Raw genomic sequence first — 20834 nt, forward strand, 5'->3', positions numbered from 1 at the left:
TCTGCCCTGAGCTACATCACCAATCTTGTCTCCAAATATCACCTAAACCGTCCTCTCCACACTTCCCAAGACCTCCTGCTCTCTAGCTCTCCTCCTTCCATGTGCATATCCAGGACTTCTCCAGAACCTCTCCCATCCACTGGAACTCTCTACCTAAATCTGTCTGGCCGTCTCCTACTCTGGCCACCTTTAACTGATCCCTAAAAAACTCATCTCTTTAGGGAGGCCTATCATGCCTCCAACTAACAACTTAACCCCTCCATCAACTCATCTCCCACAGTTATTACCTTTTGTACCACTTGCTCCACCCTATTAGAATGTAAGCTCTTACGAGCAGGGCCCTCTTAACCCTCTTGTATGTTATTGTGTTGTAACTGTACTGACTCCCTTTAGATTTATAAATTGCTGCGCAAACTGTTGGTGCTATAAAAATCCTGTATTATAATAATAATCTCTGCCTAGTGTCAATGTTAGCATATAGGTGACTGCACAACGTTTGATTGCACAAAGGCTTTGTGACAATGCGAGCCTATGCATGCACCGATTTGCCAGCTGAATCTGATAATCTTAGATTATATTCAGGTGAAAATTGAAATGTAAAATACAAAAAATGTATATGTAATTATTATTGATATACAGGATTTACATAGCGCCAACAGTTTGCATAGCGCTATACAACGTTAAGGCAAACAGTACGGTTACAATACAATTCAATACAGGAGGAATCAGAGCGCCCTGAATTACAAATAGCACAAAAAAAACAAACAAGTTATTTTTTTAAGGAGTACATAATGTAAATGGACAAGACTATATGGAGATGTTGGTATTATTTATATAATAGAAACATCTTCTGTACAAATCATGGACTAGATAAGGACTAAGAACATTACCATTACAAAATATACAAATTTATAAAGCCCTAGAAATAGATACCTGTACAAAAGCTTTGAATCTAAGCTCTATTTTAAAACTGTACTATCTCTGCATATTATGGGCAGACTGGAGTCTTCCTAAGGCTGGGTTCATACTATCTTCACATGCGGCTCACAGCAGGGGTCTGGTGCGTCCCCGTTCACCGATTCAGGTCCAATTTCAGCCCAAATTTTTTGGTTGAAAAGACGCACAGGGCTCCTGTGCAAATTCGCACTGGAGCCGCAGCGGAGATATGTGAACCGGCTCCTTAGATAGCCGGTGAACCCAGCCTTAAACAAGTTACAGTGGGGCAAAAATGTATTTAGTCAGCCACCAATTGTGCAAGTCCTCCCACTTAAAAAGACGAGAGAGGCCTGTAATTGTCATCATAGATATACCTCAACTACAAGAGACAAAATGTGGAAACAAATCCAGACAATCACATTGTCTGATTTTTGAAAGAATTTATTTGCAAATTATGGTGGTAAATAAGTATTTGGTCATCTACAAACAAGCAAGATTTCTGGCTCTCACAGACCTGTATCTTCTTCTTTAGGAGGCTCCTCTGTCCTCCACTCATTAACTGTATTAATGGCACCTGTTTGAACTTGTTATCAGTATAAAAGACACCTATCCACAACCTTAAACAGTCACACTCCATACTCCACTATGGTGAAGACCAAAGAGCTGTTGAAGGACACCAGAAACAAAATTGTAGACCTGCACCAGGCTGGGAAGACTGAATCTGCAATAGGCAAGCAGCTTGGTGTGAAGAAATCAACTGTGGGAGCAATAATTAGAAAATGGAAGACATACAAGACCCACTGATAATCTCCCTCGTTCTGGGACTCCACACAAGATCTCATCCCGTGGGGTCAAAATGATCACAAGAACAGTGAGCAAAAATCCCAGAACCACACAGGGGGACCTAGTGAATGACCTGCAGAGAGCTGGGACCAGCGTAACAAAGGCTACCATCAGTAACACACTATGCCACCAGGGACTCAGATCCTGCAATGCCAGACGTGACCCCCTGCTTAAGACAGTACATGTTTGCTAGAGAGCATTTGGATGATCCAGAAGAGGATTGGGAGAATATCATATGGTCAGATGAAACCAAAGCAGAACTGTTTGGTAGAAACACAACTCATCGTGTTTGGAGGAGAGAGAATGATAAGTTGCAACCAAAGAACACCATACCTACTGTGAAGCATGGGGGTGGCAACATCATGCTTTGGGGCTTTTTCTCTGCAAATGGAACAGGACGACTGATCCGTGTACATGAAAGAATGAATGGGGCCATGTATCGTGAGATTTTGAGTGCAAACCTCCTCCCATCAGCAAGGGCATTAAAGATGAAACGTGGCTGAGTCTTTCAGCATGACAATGATCCCAAACACACCGCCTGGGCAACGAAGAAGTGGCTTCGTAGGAAGCATTTCAAGGTCCTGGAGTGGCCTAGCCAGTCTCCAGATCTCAACCCCATAAAAAACCTTTGGAGGGAGTTGAGAGTCCGTGTTGCCCAGCGACAGCCTCAAAACATCACTGCTCTAGAGGAGATCTGCATGGAGGAATGGGCCAACATACTAGCAAATGTGTGACAACCTTGTGAAGACTTACAGAAAACATTTGACCTCTGTCATTGCCAACAAAGGATATATAACAAAATATTGAGATGAACTATTGATATTGACCAAATACTTATTTTTCACCATAATTTGCAAATAAATTCTTTCAAAAATCAGAAAATGTGATTGTCTGGATTTGTTTCCACATTTTGTCTCTCATAGTTGAGGTATACCTATGATGACAATTACAGGCCTTTAAGTGGGAGAACTTGCACAATTGGTGACTGATTAAATACTTGTTTGCCCCACTGTATTTACACTATATTATTAAATTGGCCTGATAGTACCATATACAGCTTACAAAAAACATACCTCCATTGGAAAAGCTTTGAAGTTGACTGTATGCTCTGATCCTCGCTGGTTCTCCCTGCCCCAGTGAAATTTTGCTTCATGTAACTCATATTCATGGCCTCGAGGTAGAGGACCACCTGTTAAAACTAAAAAAGAATTGTATGTATATTACATTTTATAAAATGTGTTTGCTTCTTGTTATTAAGTATTATTTAAAAAAACAAATGTATACTTAACATCATCGAAGAACCAGACTGACTTCCTCTGTTATATAATCTTTACACACGTACATTCTGTCTGTTCTTATGTAAATACATTGCAATGCAAACACAACTCAGCAACAGGGTAAATAAATACAGAAACACTGAAGACTGGCTTACAGCGCACCCAATTTTGAAAATTAAGAACTCACCAGCCAATTGTAGAATGGAGACAGTGGTAAGTATCTGCTCTGCTTTTACCCCTGCCATGGTTACATGCAGTGTAATTGGAATCAAGAGTATAACATGACTCTTGGCCCCATCTTTTTCTCATGCTCTGGTGGCTGCCGTATGGTTGGGCTATGGCTATTTACATTTGCTGCTCTGCCATTGATCCCCCTCTTCAGTGATGTTGTATCTTATGGCTCTTCTTAGAGTCAAAAAGACTTGCTTGGTTGCCCTTTTTAGCAAACAGATAGTTTATTTTTGTAGATTTATATACTGCATGGGTTGACATTATTGCATCCCAGATTGGCAAAGAAACTCAGAGATATAACATGACAGCAATTTTCATCTGGATCAGAGGATCCCATATCTGTGGACACAAGCAGACACCCTACTTGCAGCTCTATGTGGAGACTGATTAGGTAGATTGCAAATTGATACTGTTCTCCCCTGAGATAAGCAGCACCAACATCCAGTGGCGGTCCATGCACTGTGGGCGCACAGGCGCCGCTCCCCATCGATGCGCCCACCCTTTTGAGGACACCGGATGCATGGATTCCTATGGTGGGGGTGGGAGGGGGTGGTACATTTTGAAGCACCTGATTAGAGCCTGAGGCTCTAATAGGCTTCAAAATAGGGTGGGCTCAGGGCACAGAGAGTGTGCCCTGATCCCACCCAATTGTATGACGATAGTGAATTAATTTTCGCTATTTTCACACTAACCTTCCTCCCCACCAATCTTGAGGCAGGACGTCAGACCTGCTTCCTGATTGGCCAAAGCGCCAGGCCACCCTATTGAATGCCTGGCACTTGGGAAGAGGAGAGAGGAGGCTCGCGCTGGAGCGGAGGTTGCCGCCACTCTGAGAGGTAAGTCCCCTTGGCTGTATCCCCCCACCCACCTGTGCGTGTGGATCGCGGCTCTGGAACCCCCCCTCGGGATCCGTGCGGGGGGTGTGTGTGGGCACAGTGGCTGCATTTCATGGGCACAGGTGGCTGCATTTTATGGACACAAGTGGCTGAATTTGATGGACAAGTGGCTGCATTTGATGGGCACAAATGTCTGCATTTGATGAGCACAAGTGGCTGCGTTTGATGGGCACAAATGGCTGCGTTTGATGGGCACAAGTGGCTGCGTTTGATGGGCACAAGAGGCTGCATTTGATGGGCAAGAGGCTGCATTTGATGGGCAAAAGGCTGCATTTGATGAGCAAGTGGCTGCATATGATAGGCACAGTGGCTGCGTTTGATGGGCACAAGTGGCTGCATTTGATGGGCAAGAGGCTGCATTTGATGGGCACAGGTGGCTGCATATAATGGGCAAAAGTGGCTATGTTTGATGGGCACAATGGCTGCATATGATCGGCATAAGCAGCTGCATATGATGGGCACAAGTGGCCACATATGATGGGCACAAGTGGCTGCGTTTGATAGGCACAATGGCTGCATTTGAAGGGCACAGTGAGGCTGCAATTGATGGGGGGGGGTTCAGTATTTTTCAGTTTGTTTGCGCCCCCCAAAAAATTTTGAACACCAGCCACCACTGCCAACATCATCTGCCAAAGGTGCAGCATTCCCTCCTCACCGTCAAACCTCTGAATTAGCATAAGCTTGCAGTGACAGCCATGCAGCCTTTGTTTGCTTATAAAGCACTTGAAGGATTTTAAGCACACGTAATCCTGATAGCCGTTGTATTGTGCCTGCATGTCTGACCCACCTCTAAACAACATAAGCCCTACCTTCTATTTAGAACTCTTCTATAAAATATGTTATTCATGGTATACAATATTTTAACATGTATTTAACCAAAATGGTAGACTTGCATTTAGAGAGGGCAACAGTAAAGCACCTTCACCATCCATATGTAATGAGTAAACATGAATACCTTTATACAAAAATGCCATTAGAAATTATACAAACTATGACTGAACATAAATGCACTCTGTTTGCCAATGATATCTTAATGTTCATAACCCCACCCATTATCACACTCTCTAACTAATTTTAAGTCCTTAAAGGGTTTGCTAGGCTCTCCAGGTTACAGGCGAAGTGTTCCAAATCCCAAGAATTGAATCTCTCCTTGCCCAGGGTGGTGGTTGATCCTCTGCAAATTTAATTTGACTTTCATTGGTCAGCATCCATCCTCTCATATTTGGGTAGTTATCTCACCCCCCGAGGTGCAGTCCATTTTTAAAGTGAACAACCCCCAAATGTCAAAATGCCTTATAGAGGATCTTTAGAAATGGCTGACTTTCAATCCCCTTGTTTCGGCAGAATCTTAGCTATAAAGATGAACCCTTTGAAAAAGATTCTATATCTTTTTACAACTTTTCCTGTCCCAGTGGTTAGGAAAGACCTTAAATACATTTCAGAACCCCTTGGCATGCTTTATTTGGAGCTGTCATCAATTGAAGATGCCAGAAGCACACCAAAAGGCCTTGGAGGTTTGGGTTTAGTGCAACTGGCCAAAAATTATCAAGCTGAACAACTGGCTCAGCTGGCATTATGTAATGATCATAAGGGGGGTCCACAGTGGGTCCAAATGATGGCCTTCTCCCAGGCTGGACAGGCTGGACTGGGGCAAAAATTTGACCCTGGACTTCATCAAGACCAGCCCACTTTAATTTTGCAAGCACGCACAAATCAGTATATAAACTAAATGCAATTGCGCAAAAAACTTAAGTAAAAACATTCCACTATTGGGCATAGGGCAGAACATATGTCTGTCCTCCAAGTTTTATAACATTTATTTTTCTATATGATAATGTGTTGACTAAAAATATACTCTAACTCCTCACTCACCTCTTTTATTATTTCACTTATTATCCTCTGTATTTTTCTCCTTTTTCTCACATCACTGCGTGAAGTGGGAGGGCTAACGTCATGCAGGAACATTGCTACAGCCTCATTGGCTGGAATTTCAGAAACCGCCATTGCTGCACAGCCATTGGCTACCTTTCAGCAATGCAGCGCCACTCTCCCATCTACCCCATACCGGCCGGCCGGACAAACCAGCCCCCCCAGGCCAACCCAGATGGCCACCCAAGCTCCCCCTTTACTTTAGCCATTCTACTTTATTTCTCTTATAGGCAGGGGTGTACCTAGAGCATTTGGCACCCGGGGTGGATCCTATATCTGCCACCCCCCCAAAACGAATGCAGTCAGGTGGTGAAGGTTTTAGGTATAAAATCAAATGGTGAGGAGGCAATATAATGCTTCCTTGCCCCCACATGGGTGTGGTCATCTTACTAACTACTCCCCTTTACAAATGTTTCAATGGCAACGACTGCAGCCTCATCAGTGCCCACCAGCACAGCCTCATCAGTGCCCATCAGCACAGCCACACCAGTGCCCATCAGCGCCGCCACACCAGTGCCTATTAATGCAGCCTCACCAGTGCCAATTAATGCAGCCTCACCAGTGCCCATCAGTGCCCATCAGTGCAGCCACACCAGTGCCCATTAATGCAGCCTGATCAGTGCCCATCAGCGCAGCCACACCAGTGCCCATTAATGCAGACACACCAGTGCCCATTAATGCAGCCTCACCAGTGCCCATTAATGCAGCCTGATCAGCAATGTTAATTTCGTCGACTAAAACATTTTAGTCCACTAAATGAATATTATTTTAGTCAACTAAAATATGACTAAAACTAAAACAACTGAAATGACTAAAATACAACTAAAACTAAAATGGCATTTAAGTCAAAAGACTAAAATGGGACTAAAACTAAAATGCCATTTTAGTCAAAAGACTAAAACTAAATTGAAATTTGACTTCAAAATTAACACTGGTCTGTAGTGCATGTTCATACCTCAATATAATAATAAATAACATATTAGATTTTTCACTCCAGCAGTATATAATGAGTTTGCAAATTGTAGAGAATTATTAACTAATGCATTACAATTGAATTACACCTATTAGATTTTAGACGACTAAAATGAATTTTAGTCGACTAAAATATACTGGAGATTTAGTCGACTAAATACGACTAAAACTAAAACAATTGCAGAAGATTAAAATGGGACTAAAACTAAAATCCATTTTAGTCCTAAGACTAAAACTAACTCAAAATTTGCTGCCAAAATTAACACTGCTGATCAGTGCCCATGAGGACAGCCACACCAGTGCCAATTATTGCAGCCTGATCAGTGCCCATCAGCGTAGCCACACCAGTGCCCATTAATGTAGCCTGATCAGTGCCCATTAATGCAGCCTGATCAGTGCCCATCAGCGCAGCCACATCAGTGCCCATTAATGCAGCCCCACCAGTGCCCACCAGCTCAGCCACATCAGTGCCCATTAATGCAGCCTCACCAGTGCCCATTAATGAAGCCTGATCAGTGCCCATCACCTAAGCCACATCAGTGCCCATCAGTGCAGCCACACCAGTGCCCATTAATGCAGCCACACCAGTGCCCATTAATACAGCCTGATCAGTGCCCATCAGCACAGCCTCATAAGTGCCCATCAATGTTAATACCTCCCAGTACCTGGTCTGCACAGCTTCTTCTACCTAAGTCCCGGGTTCAGTGCTTGTCCTGCAGGTGGTTCCTCTGGAGCTGGGAGCCCGGGACCAACTGTGCACTGCTGGTACAACTGGTCCTCTCCCTTCCTCCTGGGCACAACAGACCTGGATAACTAGGGCGGGAGTAAATGGGGGGGCGAGGTGAGCGGACGGAGACCCCCAAATCCTGTCCACCAATCAGCTAATCTCCCGACTCCTGCTGTGTAGCTGTTTAGAAAAAAAACTTCTCTGGGTCTCCCCTGTGTTCAGTGGGGGCCAGGAACAGAAAGCGGACTATTTCATCACTTTCGGTTTTAGGCGGATTAATCCACAGCAGCACTCCCCGGCTCCAGTGCACTGATATAGCACAGGCCGGCCTTCAACTGTGTAGTGCGCTGCTGCTTATTAATCCACTCGAAGCTGAAAGTGATGAAATAGTCCGCTTTCTGTCCTCCGGCCCCCAATGAACACAGCTGCACAGCGGGAGATTAGCTTATTGGTGGACAGCGTTTGGCAGTCCCTGCCTGCTCTAACTCCACTGTCACTGAAACTGGCCCATTGAGCCATCAGCCCACCTGGAAACTCCCAATGGCCAGTACATGCTTTCCCTCTCCTGCAAACTATACTCTATAGACACCCTACTTTGGATTAAATCTAAATTCATAACTCCAATTGTTTGCACATCCTTATCACATTTCTTTGCCTTGTGGGAAAAAATAATTGATAAACAAAGCTTTAGGCACCCCCCCCCCCATGTACCTGTGACCGATTTTTCGATATCCTTGATTTATGAGGAAATGTTTCCACATTATTTTAATGGGGGATTAATAAAGAATTCTTCAAAATCGTACATTTCCTTTCTGACAGCATGCTATGTGATATCACTAAATTTAGCACAAAACCTCAACTCGCCATAAAGCAGAAGTTTAGATTTTGGCAGATACATTCCTTTTAACAGTGCCAAATAGCTACAAGTGACTTTTATACTGTGTAAGTATGTATCTAAGGTGGAAAGTCACATCTCTTCAATATATATGCTATTACATTAGATGACCCAGAAACTGTCCTACATGACAGTTTAAGAAACTAATTTGAGCAAGGCTTGTGAGCTTTCCAAGTGGCACAAATGGGTGGCTAATAAAGCTTTCAATAGAAAAAGCAATCTGACAGAGAGACCTAAATAAGGGTGTGTCACATCCCGTAATAGCTAGATCCAAAGAAAAATACCCCTAGATATGGGACTTTGGAGGCACTACCACAATACAAAATAAGTATAAATCGTTTATTTAAACAGTAACATCAAAAATAGAAAAATATAAAAGTGTATAGATGCATTTGAACATGGATACAAAGTGAAAACCAGTCAGATGGTGAATAAACATATCTCCTTGAACCGACGCATTTCAGAGAAAACAGTTCCTTCGGCAGGGTTCTTTATTGAGAGATTGATATCTGGGGGTACGTAAAGTATCAACGATTAATAATCAATATAAATACAAACAGTTTCTATCCCAGATCGATTACATTGTATTCCTTGATAGAACAACTAGGCATCCACAAAGTTAAAAATAGGAGATATGCAACCTTGCATTCTGCTCCCCACACGCAATACCCCAATGGTTTAGCCCATAATATGTGTAGATAGCAGACAAGACATGCCAAGGGGGGACTAAAGAGAGTCCCCAATAGCATCCAAAATACACTGCGTCCTGGCCTGTACGCAGCTCCTGTATGCGAGCTGGGGTCCAAGGTGCAAACCTAAGAGTAAAAACACAAAGAATCACAGGGCTTGACACAGGAAAAGAACAATCTATATTGGATGTGAAAAGCTGGGTAGAAAAAAGAAACCTACCTATAAGTAAAAAAATCTGCGTATACCGCCAGGTGGGATGGTCAGAATCAATAGCATGGATAATGTGAAGGAGACCTCCCAGACAACACTGAGATGTTCACACGGTTAAACAGAGAAGTCACAAGGATGTATATATAAAAAAGAGAAGAGAAAACAAAACCAAGACCAGTGTGTTAATACATTGGTCAGAGAAATGCCCATCACTGTTTGAGTAAACAAAAATAAAGAAAAATATAATTGACTTACTCTGATATAAACTCCAGCTAAGATTTACTCAGACCATCTTCACCAAAGCCATAATAGATAATGAAAGAGCAAGGCTATTTAAAGCCCTGCTAGTTCAGCCCTGGCTGATTTCACATTGAAATCAGCTGAAAAAAGTGCCTGGATCAGAGATTCGCGACGGGCCCCCTGAGACACACAGCGCAGAAGCCGGCAACGTCCCACGCATGCGCGAAAACCAGGCTGGAACGCACAAAGGAGGAACGTCATCCAGCCGCGCCGCGGAGAGGCACTCCACGGACGAGTCCCACCGGCACAGCAACCTGCCCTGGAGACAGTCAGAGAAGACTGATCAATGGCTAAGGGGAAGTGGATGCCAGGTGGAAAAGGCAGCCTCTCACCAACCATCCTAAAAAGGATGTCCTTGCTGTGCCGGGCGCACAGACATAAATGGATGCTCCATCAGCACGTCTATAAAAAGGAGGGGGGAAGAAAAAAGAAAGAAAAGGGGAAAGAATTTTTTGTTGTTTTAGTGAAACATCAATAGCACAGATCTAATACAAATGTCCACAGAAGAAGAGGGGGGGATAAAACAATTAATTATATCCCCACTATTAGGAGCCCCCTGCTGAATATATATAGCAACGCCACAACCATAGAATTAAAAAAATAATATCTCCAAAGCTGGGCAGTACAGCAGTACAAGTAGAGAGCAAGTGCGAGGAAGCATGTACAGGGGCAAGGCATGGCAACAACTATGTAACAAATTGATACACCGAACAATAAAGCCTATATATATATATATATATATATATATATCATACTACCTCCTATTGGGATGAAAGTCTAAAGGAGATAAACAGGACAAAATTAGAGAAAGAAAAAACAAAAAACAAAATAATATGGATAGATCAAAGATGGTACGAGTAATAATGGAAATCTGGCACTATCCATAACCCAAAAAACAGAGGCAGAGGGGGTAAATCTATTTCTCCATGCCTCCTGAATTGAAGCCCTCCAAAAATGGCTTAAAGCAGACTGCATCGTTCAGCCCGGGGGATTTGGTGGTTTTTAAATTGTAGATCCAGCGCAGTTCGAGCTGGAGGAGACTTTTGTTCCAGTCCCCCCCCCCTCGAACTCGGGTGTACCCGATCAAGGATCAAAAATTTGATCCTTGGGAAGATCCCGTGGTGTACCAAGGCAGTGTGTCGCCCCAGGGACAGATCAGAGTCACATGTCTTCATGCTCCAAATGTGTCGGTATGCTCTATGCCAGAATTCAAGCTTCGCCTTCCTGACATAGAAGCACCCGCAATCACATAGGAGCATGTATACCACCCCCAGGGTTTTGCAATTAGCGAAGTACTTGGCCTTGAAGACACTACCATCTGGCAAAATAGGGTTTTTATCAGTGTGCATGAACTTGCAGTACCCACATGCTCCACACATGTAGGTACCTTTATATTTGTAGTGTTCCATGTCTTTGTCCCCCTTAAATTCACTCCCTACTAGTCTAGAGGGGATAGACGTGGCCATTTTGAAGGTGAAGAGTGGACTCTCAGGGAGGAGTCTGCCTAGATTGGGGTCCATAGTTAGTACATGCCAGAATTTTGATACAATTTGCCTCAACTCTGCATGTTGGTTACAATATTTAGTAACAATCCGAAGAATGTTTTCTTGACTGGGCGGTTTTTGTGAATAGATAAGCTTGTGGATAGTGCCAGATTTCCATTATTACTCGTACCAACTTTGATCTATCCATATTATTTTGTTTTTTGTTTTTTCTTTCTCTAATTTTGTCCTGTTTATCTCCTTTAGACTTTCATCCCAATAGGAGGTAGTATGATTTATATATACATATATATATATATATATATATATATATATATATATATATATATATATATATATATATATATATATGCTTTATTGTTCGGTGTATCTATTTGTTACATACTTGTTGCCATGCTTTGCCCCTGTACATGCTTCCTCGAACTTGTTCTCTGCACGTACTGCCCAGCTTTGGAGATATTATTTTTTGAATTCTATGGTTGGGGCGTTGATATATAATTATTCAGCAGGGGGCTCCTAATAGTGGGGATATCATTAATTGTTTTATCCCCCCCTCTTCTTCTGTGGACATTTGTATTAGACCTGTGCTATTGATGTTTTCACTAAAACAACAAAAAATTCTTTCCCCCTTTTCTTTCTTTTTTCTTCCCCCCTCCTTTTTATAGACATAGTGATGGAGCATCCATTTATGTCTGTGAGCCCGGCATGGCAAGGACATCCTTTTTAGGATGGTTGGTGAGAGGCTGCCTTTTCCACCTGGCATCCACTCCCCCTTAGCCATGGATCATCATCTTAGCCATGGTCTTCTATGACTGACTCCAGGGCAGTTTGCCGTGCCGTTGGGACTCGTCCGCGGCGCGCCTCTCCGCCGCGCTGCCGGATGACGTTCCTCCTTTGTGCGTTCCAGCCTGGTTTTCGCGTGGGACGTTGCCGGCTTCTGTGCTGTGTGGCTGCGGGGAGCAGCCGAGTCTCAGGGGGCCCGTCGCGAACCTCTGATCCAGGCACTTTTTTCAGCTGATTTCAATGTGAAATCAGCCACGGCTGAACTAGCAGGGCTTTAAATAGCCTTGCTCTTTCATTATTCATCTATTATGGCTTTGGTGAAGATGGTCCGAGGAAATCTTGGCTGGAGTTTATATCGGAGTAAGTCAATTATATTTTTCTTTATTTTTGTTTACTCAAACAGTGATGGGCATTTCTCTGACCAATGTATTAACACACTGGTCTTGGTTTTGTTTTCTCTTCTCTTTTTCATATATACATCCTTTTGACTTCTCTGTTTAACCATGTGAACATCTCAGTGTTGTCTGGGAGGTCTCCTTCACATTATCCATGCTATTGATTCTGACCATCCCACCTTACTTATAGGTAGGTTTCTTTTTTCTACCCAGCTTTTCACATCCAATATAGATTGTTCTTTTCCTGTGTCAAGCCCTGTGATTCTTTGTGTTTTTACTCTTAGGTTTGCACCTTGGACCCCAGCTCACATACAGGAGCTGCGCCCAGACCAGGACGCGGCGTCTTTTGGATGCTATTGGGGACTCTCTTTAGTCCCCCCTTGGCATGTCTTGTCTGCTATCTACACATATTATGGGCTAAACCATTGGGGTATTGCGGGTGGGGAGCAGAATGCAAGGTTGCATAGCTCCTATTTTTAACTTTGTGGATGCCTAGTTGTTCTATCAAGGAATACAATGTAAGTGACCTCTTTTGATGTAATCGATCTGGGATAGAAACTGTTTGTATTTATATTGATTATTAATCATTGATACTTTACGTACCCCCAGATATTAATCTCTCCATAAAGAACCCTGACGAAGGAACTGTTTTCTCTGAAACGCGTCGGTTCAAGTTTATTCATCATCTGACTGGTTTTCACTTTGTATCTATGTTCAAATGCATCCATACACTTTTATATGTTTCTATTTTTGATGTTACTGTTTAAATAAACGATTTATACTTATTTATTTTTGTATTGTGGTAGTGCCTCCAAAGTCCCATATCTAGGGATATTTTTCTTTGAATAAAGCTTTCAATGCCACTTTAATATAGGGTTGCAGTGATAATAGTATCGCGGTGCTGATACCAAGCATTTGCATAACTACTCATACTCGTGCAAATGCTCCGATACCTGAAACCAATGCCCTGGCAGTGCGATTTGAGCCCATACAAAATTAATGGGTTCAAATCACACTGCAAAGAATCGTATGCGGATTGAACAAGAATGCAGTGCGATTTCTGTCTGAATCGCATGTGGTTTTCCGCACCGCTTCTGTGTGAACCCAGGCTTCTCAAAGTGAAGTCAGCTTCAGTTAGATGAGTCTGGTAGCAGCATTTATTCTAGACTGAAGAGGGGAAAGCCTGTGTAGAGGTAGGCCAAAGAGTAGGGTGGTTTCATTGGTTAAGAGGACACATATTTTGAATATTTTATACAGGTGAAGTCTGTAACATTTGGACAATTACTGAATTTGGGGCCGAAGCAATAGATCGGGGTCCATGATTACACCTAGCACCCTGACATAAGGGGAGGGATTGATAGTTGTATCAGTGTGGGGTGGCGGGCACTGAGCAGTTGGTAAGTTAAAGGAGTTTGGCAGCAGCTTTCATGATAGACTGAAGAGGCATTTAATTGGTTAAGAAGACAAATGTTTCTGATATTTTATACAGATTTCATTTTAGGAAATGGTGTAACATTTATACTTTGGGTGTCATCAGCTGTGGGAGGTTATCAAATTACCAAGGGAGGAGGTGTAGATAAAGAATTCAAGGGGGTCTAAGGACAGAGCCTTGGGGAACCCCTGTGGAAATAGGAAGTTGAGGGGGAGGAGATAGTTGTAGGTGACACTGAAGGAATGCTTTGATAGGTAGGTGGAGAACCAAGTGGCTGGGTGGGTGTGCACATTTATGATCCAGGAGAATTGGCTCTTCCTATAGGCTGACAACACATGTAAGTCATTGAAAGCATTGATGTAACACACAAAATGGTAATCCTCTGCAGCACTATGAGGAGAGGATGACATCAGTGCTGGAATTTCAGCAGCTGCTTGCAGCATTGTCAGCCCTCTGTAGGATATAGGGTTCAGCTCTCATTACGTAGTTGAAGGAATACTATGGAGTGGATGCCAGGGTGGTAATGGTGTGTGTTGAATTGTAGATCTTACTGGAGGCATGAATACTGGGGTTTGATCTGTGTGTGTTGAATTGTAGATCGTATGGGTGTGTGGATACTGGGGAGTGAACTGTGTGTGTAGAATTGTAGATCTTACTGGGGATGTGGATAATTTGGAGTGAACTGTGTGTGTTTAATTGTAACTATTTCTGGTGGTGTGGATACTGGGGTGTGACCCGTTTGTGTTGCATTGCAGATCTAACTCATGGTTTGGATACTGGGTGTGATATAGGGTTGCCACCTTTTCATCAAATCAAACTCGAACACTTTACCGGCACGCTGAATTTTTTGTTGTAGTATACAAAACAAATGAAAAACAAAATATAATACAAATAGATGTAAATCCTGTATAACCTTTTTTAAAAACTGTGCTGCACCAAAACGCATGGTATTCTTTTACCAAACGTTTTGTCGCAGGTGAATGAGCGCAAAAGCAAGAGGTGTGGCGGTGCCATTAAGACTTAGAGGTACCATTGCACACCTGCAAAAGGATGTGTGTTTTTGGGTATTGCAGGAATGCACACAGTTTTGTGCACATTCCTGCAACGCAAAAATGTCCACCTAGAACAGGGGTGATAAACTGAAATTCAAAGAGGCCCAGTTGCTAAAAAATTTTTCCAGCTGAGGTCGAATTGATCTCTAATATAACGTAAAAGTAGGTTAATCACATCCATATTTCAAGTAAAAGAAAATAGAACCAGGTTACATATGGTGTCTGTATCAGAGTCCCCCTTACATCTGGTGTCCCCATCTGAGTACACTCCTTACATCTAGTGTCCCCATCAGAGTCCCTCTCCTTACATCAGGTGTCCCCACGAGAGCTCCCCCTTACCCTACCCACACCTAACAACTGTATTTTCATTTTCTCCATCAGCTCTTCTCCCACAGTTATTACCTTTTGTTCCACTTGACCCTTCCTCCTAGATTGTAAGCTCTAACGAGCAGGGCCCTCTGATTCCTCCTGTATTGATTTGTATTGTGACTGTTCTGTCTCCTCCATGTTGTGAAAACTGTTGGTGCTATCTAAATCCTTTATAGTAATAATAATAATAATCTGGTGCCCCCACCAGAGCCTCCTCCTTACATCTGGTGCCCCCACCAGAGCCCCCTTACATCTGGTGTCTCCACCAGAGCCCCCTTTACATCTGGTGTCCCCACCAGAGCTCTCCCTTACATCAGGTGTCCCCACCAGAGCCCCCTTACATCTGGTGTTCCCACCAGAGCCCCCTTTACATCTGGTGTCCCCACCAGAGCTCTCTCTTACATCTGGTGTCCCCCCTTACATCTTGTGTCCCCACCAGAGCTCCCCTTTACATCTGGTGTCCCTCCTTACATCTGGTGTCCCCACCAGAGCTCCCCCTTACATCTGGTGCGCCCACCAGAGCCCCATCCCCTTACATCAGATGTGACACCAGAGCCCCCTTTCATCAGATGTGACACCAGAGCCCCCCTTACATCAGATGTGACATCACAGCCCCCTACATCAGATGTGACACCAGAGCTCCCCTTACATCAGATGTGACACCAGAGCTCCCCTTACATCAGATGTCACACCATAGCCCCCCTTACATCAGATGTGACACCACAGCCCCCCTTTCCCTCTGTACTCACTCACGAACTGCAAAGAAGTTCCTAATTTCTTTTTCCAGGCTCCACACACTCCGTGTTCATTCCTCGGCAGTGCTGCTGAGACTTTTCAGTCAGTGCGGGCTCTCTATTGCCCCCTGCAGGCTGGAGGGAGGAGAACACTTAATCCTCTCTCCAGCTATGAGCCACTATCCCATCTGAATAATGTGTCGGGTTTTCATGGGGGCTCAAATCCGGCACGTGATTCAAAACCGGGATTGTACGGGTGAATCCCGTACAGGTGGCAAACCTAGTGTGATATGTGTAGATGTTGGTGAGTGAACTGTGTGTATTTCATTATAGAGCTCACTGGCGGTGTGAATACTGGGGTGTGACCTGTGTGTGTTGATTTGTAGATCTCATTGGTGGCATAGATACTGGGGTTTGATCTTTATGTTTTTATATGTAGATCTCACTAGTGGTGTGAATATTGGAGTGGGATCTGTGAGGTTTATTTACTAAAGCTGGAGAGTGCAAAATTAGGCTCAGAAACCAATCAGCTTCTAACCACAGCTTGTTCAATTAAGCTTAGGCAATAAAACCTGGAAGCCAATTGGTTTCTATGCAGACATGAGCCTAATTTTGCACTCTTCGGCTTTAGTAAAAAAACTTGTGTGTGCTGAATTGTAGGTATTACAGAGGGTGTGGAAACTGGAGTGTGATCTATGTGTGTTGTAGCTCTAAAGGCCCGTACACACGATTGGACTTTTTGACAACAAACATGCAAATCAGCTGTTTTGGAGCAACATCCAACCGTGTGTACGCTCCATTGGACAAACTTTTTCTGCTTCAATCGGACTTTTGTTGGCTGTGCAAACGCACAAACTTTCCGGCAACAAAAGTCCGATGGAGCAAAGTCCGATCATGTGTACACAAATGCATCGGACTTTTGTACAAACTACAGTGCGCAGCCGCAAGAATGTTTCCAGCGTGAACCCATCGTGCTGGTTCTCGGTGACAGGGTACTGTACATCTCACGCTGGCTGCAATAGGAAAAACACATTTTCCTATTGCGGCAAGCGCGAGAGGGAATTCCCCTCTGGGGACATACCAGGCCCTTAGGTCTGGTATGGATTTTAAGGGGAACCCCCTACGCCGAAAAAACGATGTGGGGGCCCCCCCAAAATCCATACCAGACCTAAGGGCCTGGTATGCCCTTGGAGGGGAACCCATGCCATTTTTTTTATTTAAAATTTGTCGTGGAGTTCCCCCTCAAGATTCATAACAAACACAGTGCCTGGCATTGGCAGGGATCCAAGTTGGATCCCCGCACCAGTGTGAACCCGGCTCGCAAGGTGTCAATCTCGCCGATAAAAGCAGCGAGATTGACACAATATCAGACAATACAGAAGTTGACCAAAGGGTGGTGGTAAAGAGCTGAAAAACCACGTGATTTTGGTGAAAGTTGGCTGGAAAAGTCCTACCGTCTGTATGCAATACAAACTTATGGCCAACGCCCTTTGTACAAAAATCCAAGGGAAAGTTTGTACAAAGTCCTATCGTGTGTATGGGGCTTAACAGTGGTGTGGATACTGGGGTGTGACCTCTGTGTGTTGAATTGTAGATATCACTGGTGGCATGGATACTGTGGTGTGATCTGTGTGGTATTAAAGAGGAAGTAAACCCAGATGGGTTTTACTTTTTTTCCCTGCTTTCTCCTGCAAAGTAAAAGCATAATGGGCTAGTAAGCGTCACATACTAGCCCATTATGTGACACTTACTTGCAAACGAAGTTCACATTGTCCCTGCTGGTGGCTGCATCCATCTTTGCCCCTCTTACTTCCGGGGCCGCGGACTCCGACTCTGTGACTGGCCGGAGTTGCGTCATGCATACGCGCATGAGCCATCAGTCACGGCACTTGCTAGTGAAGAAACATCATGAAGGACCATTTCTTCACAGCGCATGCGCCGATGATGTCGGTGCAAGCTTATATGGTAAATATTTCCTAAACCGTGCAGGTTTAGGAGATATATATATAGTACCTACAGGTAAGCCTTATTATAGGCTTACCTGTAGGTACAAGTGGTCTAACTAAGTTTACAACCATTTTAATAGCTATGTGCTTCAAAATCTCAGAAATGAAACATCAAAACTACACTCCAATGCTGTGATTTACTGTTGCCTTTTCTAACTTGTACCCCCATTTATAACAAAACATATACAGTAGAATGTATTTTGGCTAATTGAAAAACACATGGCAATACAATATAGCAATTCCCTCTTTTGGGGAAAGGTGCACACAAGGACACTAACCTACACCAATAAACCTTCACTTTCCTATTGATGTGTAACCAAGTTTTGTGTGTCACAGAATCCTATTATTTCCTGAGTACATAGTGCAGCTTTGGGAAATGTATCTGATGCATTTGATTTTCTCACAGAGCTGAAGTGACAGGATTTCAGTCTCAGCCTTATAATTTCTCAAATCTTCTGTGCAAGGTCAACACTAAAACAGGAATGTAATCTTAGAGTAAATTAGATTTCATGAAAGGCAAGAGGAATGTATTAAGAGCTTATTTTCATGGATAGGTCAGATAATGCATAAACAATGAAAACGGATTTAATTGAAACGCCACAGAAATGGAAACATAAGGAATTGCCTTTGAAAAGGAAAACTTCATATAGAGGAATGCATCCAAAGCATTACTTCACAGTTTTTAGATAGGACTGTAAATCTTGTAATACTAAACAGTTTATAGCTTAAAAGTATGTTAATGACGTATTTGAAAGATCTGCAAAAATAATCATGTAACAATGTTGGAACAATGTGCACCATATGAATGTTAACATTAATTAAATTATACTATTTTCAATAATGTTTATCTAAAGTGAATCGTTCAAAACTATTCTTTGTGGCATAAATTCTTGGCCTTTTCCCTGTTGTTGGAAATTATCTTTCCATTTTCATGTAGAATGGAAAATATCCAGGTGTCTCTGGGAGGCGTGCAAAGGTATGTATTACTTCCCTAATTTAAATTATTATCAAGCAATTGTTTAATTCTAACAGACTATTTACTTCAGCCTTCCTGGTAATCTAATATTCTATCTTTGATCTGATAATCTATAAGTACATACATAAGCACAGTACATTAATTTCTGTAATGCCCATAAGAGGGGGCACTGCCCCGCTCACTAAAGCTACGTCACAACTTATATTTTATTACCAATATGTGGTCCTGCTTTGGTGTCTTTCTTCTTTTACCTATCTAGTTTTTGATGACTTCTCAACTAAATCCATTGGAAGGGAAGTTATGTTGATTCAATTGTTAAAATCAGTGGCATAACTAGAACCTTCAAGGCCCTGATGCAAGAAACCATGAAGGGTTTCTTACATCCCCAGACAGAGCCCTTTCCTCCAAGCCTGGTGGCAGAACGCCAGGGCCCGATCGCAAGTGGGGGGCTGTATATAAAGGAACCAATTTCTCCATCCCCCCCCTGCTTCTCCTCCTCTTCCTCCCGCAGGCATTCAGCAGCTGCAGGAGGAAAATGGAGAGATCAGTTCCACTATACCAGTGTTTCTCAATCTTTTTCCAGTCAGGGCATCCTTGAAGTATACCCCTAGGTGAATGGGTCTGTACTGCAACCACTCCACAACTGTGTGCATTACATGAAGTTGCAGCATAGTGGTAATGCACTCAGGGGGTTAAAACAGGCACTCAGGAGGCAACATACTGTCTCTTTACTGACTGTCAAATGCCTCTGAAAAGCGATCTGAGCATGGATCACTTTTTAGAGAAACAGCATTTTTTTCTGGTACTATGAACAAGTGGGAAAAAAAAAATCAGTTCTGATTGTACACATATAGGGGGTCAGGATTAAAAGCGCATACATAAAATGTGCATACTGTACATACATGTAAACACACATGTGCACGAACACACACACACACACATACATACACATATATAAACACACGCACATACTATACACACACACACATATATATATATATATATATATATATATATATATATATATATATATATATATATATATAATATATATATATACCCTGTTTCCCCTAAAATAAGACCTAGCTTGATTGTTGGTGATGGCTACAATATAAGCCCTACCCTCCAAATAAGCCCTACCCTGAAAATAAGACCTACAAAGACTTTAACTAGGGCTTATTTGGGGGGTAGGGCTTATATTGAAGCCATCGCAGACAGTCACGCTAGGTCTTATTTTAGGGGAAACAGGGTATATATATATATATATATATATAAAAACACACACACACATATATATATATATATAAACACACACACTCATACTGTATATAAACACACACACATTTATAAATACACACACATATATAAACACACACATCTATAAACACAGGCACCCACACATACATGCATATACATATACATGCACACACATACAGTATCTCACAAAAGTGAGAACACCCCTCACATTTTTGTAAATATTTTATTATATCTTTTCATGTAACAACACTGAAGAAATTACACTTTGCTACAATTTAAAGTAGTGAGTGTACAGCTTGTATAACAGTGTAAATTTGCTGTCCCCTCAAAATAACTCAACACACAGCCATTAATGTCTAAACCACTGGCAACAAAAGTGAGTACACCCCTAAGTGAAAATGTCCAAATTGGGCCCAATTTTC

At 42.8% G+C, this 20834-nt stretch overlaps 1 protein-coding gene across 2 annotated transcripts in view; it reads right to left on the reverse strand.

Moving 5' to 3' along the window:
• The window catches only part of CA8 (carbonic anhydrase 8), a 128827-nt gene that overhangs the window by 36636 nt on the left and 71357 nt on the right, over positions 1–20834 (reverse strand). For both annotated transcript variants that reach the window (XM_073631681.1, XM_073631680.1), the window contains exon 3: positions 2853–2977. In XM_073631681.1, coding sequence (XP_073487782.1) covers positions 2853–2977 — 125 coding nt within the window. The remainder of the gene's footprint in view (positions 1–2852; positions 2978–20834) is intronic.

This window comes from Aquarana catesbeiana, linkage group LG05 (assembly GCF_042186555.1).
Source record: "Aquarana catesbeiana isolate 2022-GZ linkage group LG05, ASM4218655v1, whole genome shotgun sequence".
Classification (NCBI taxonomy): domain Eukaryota; kingdom Metazoa; phylum Chordata; class Amphibia; order Anura; family Ranidae; genus Aquarana; species Aquarana catesbeiana.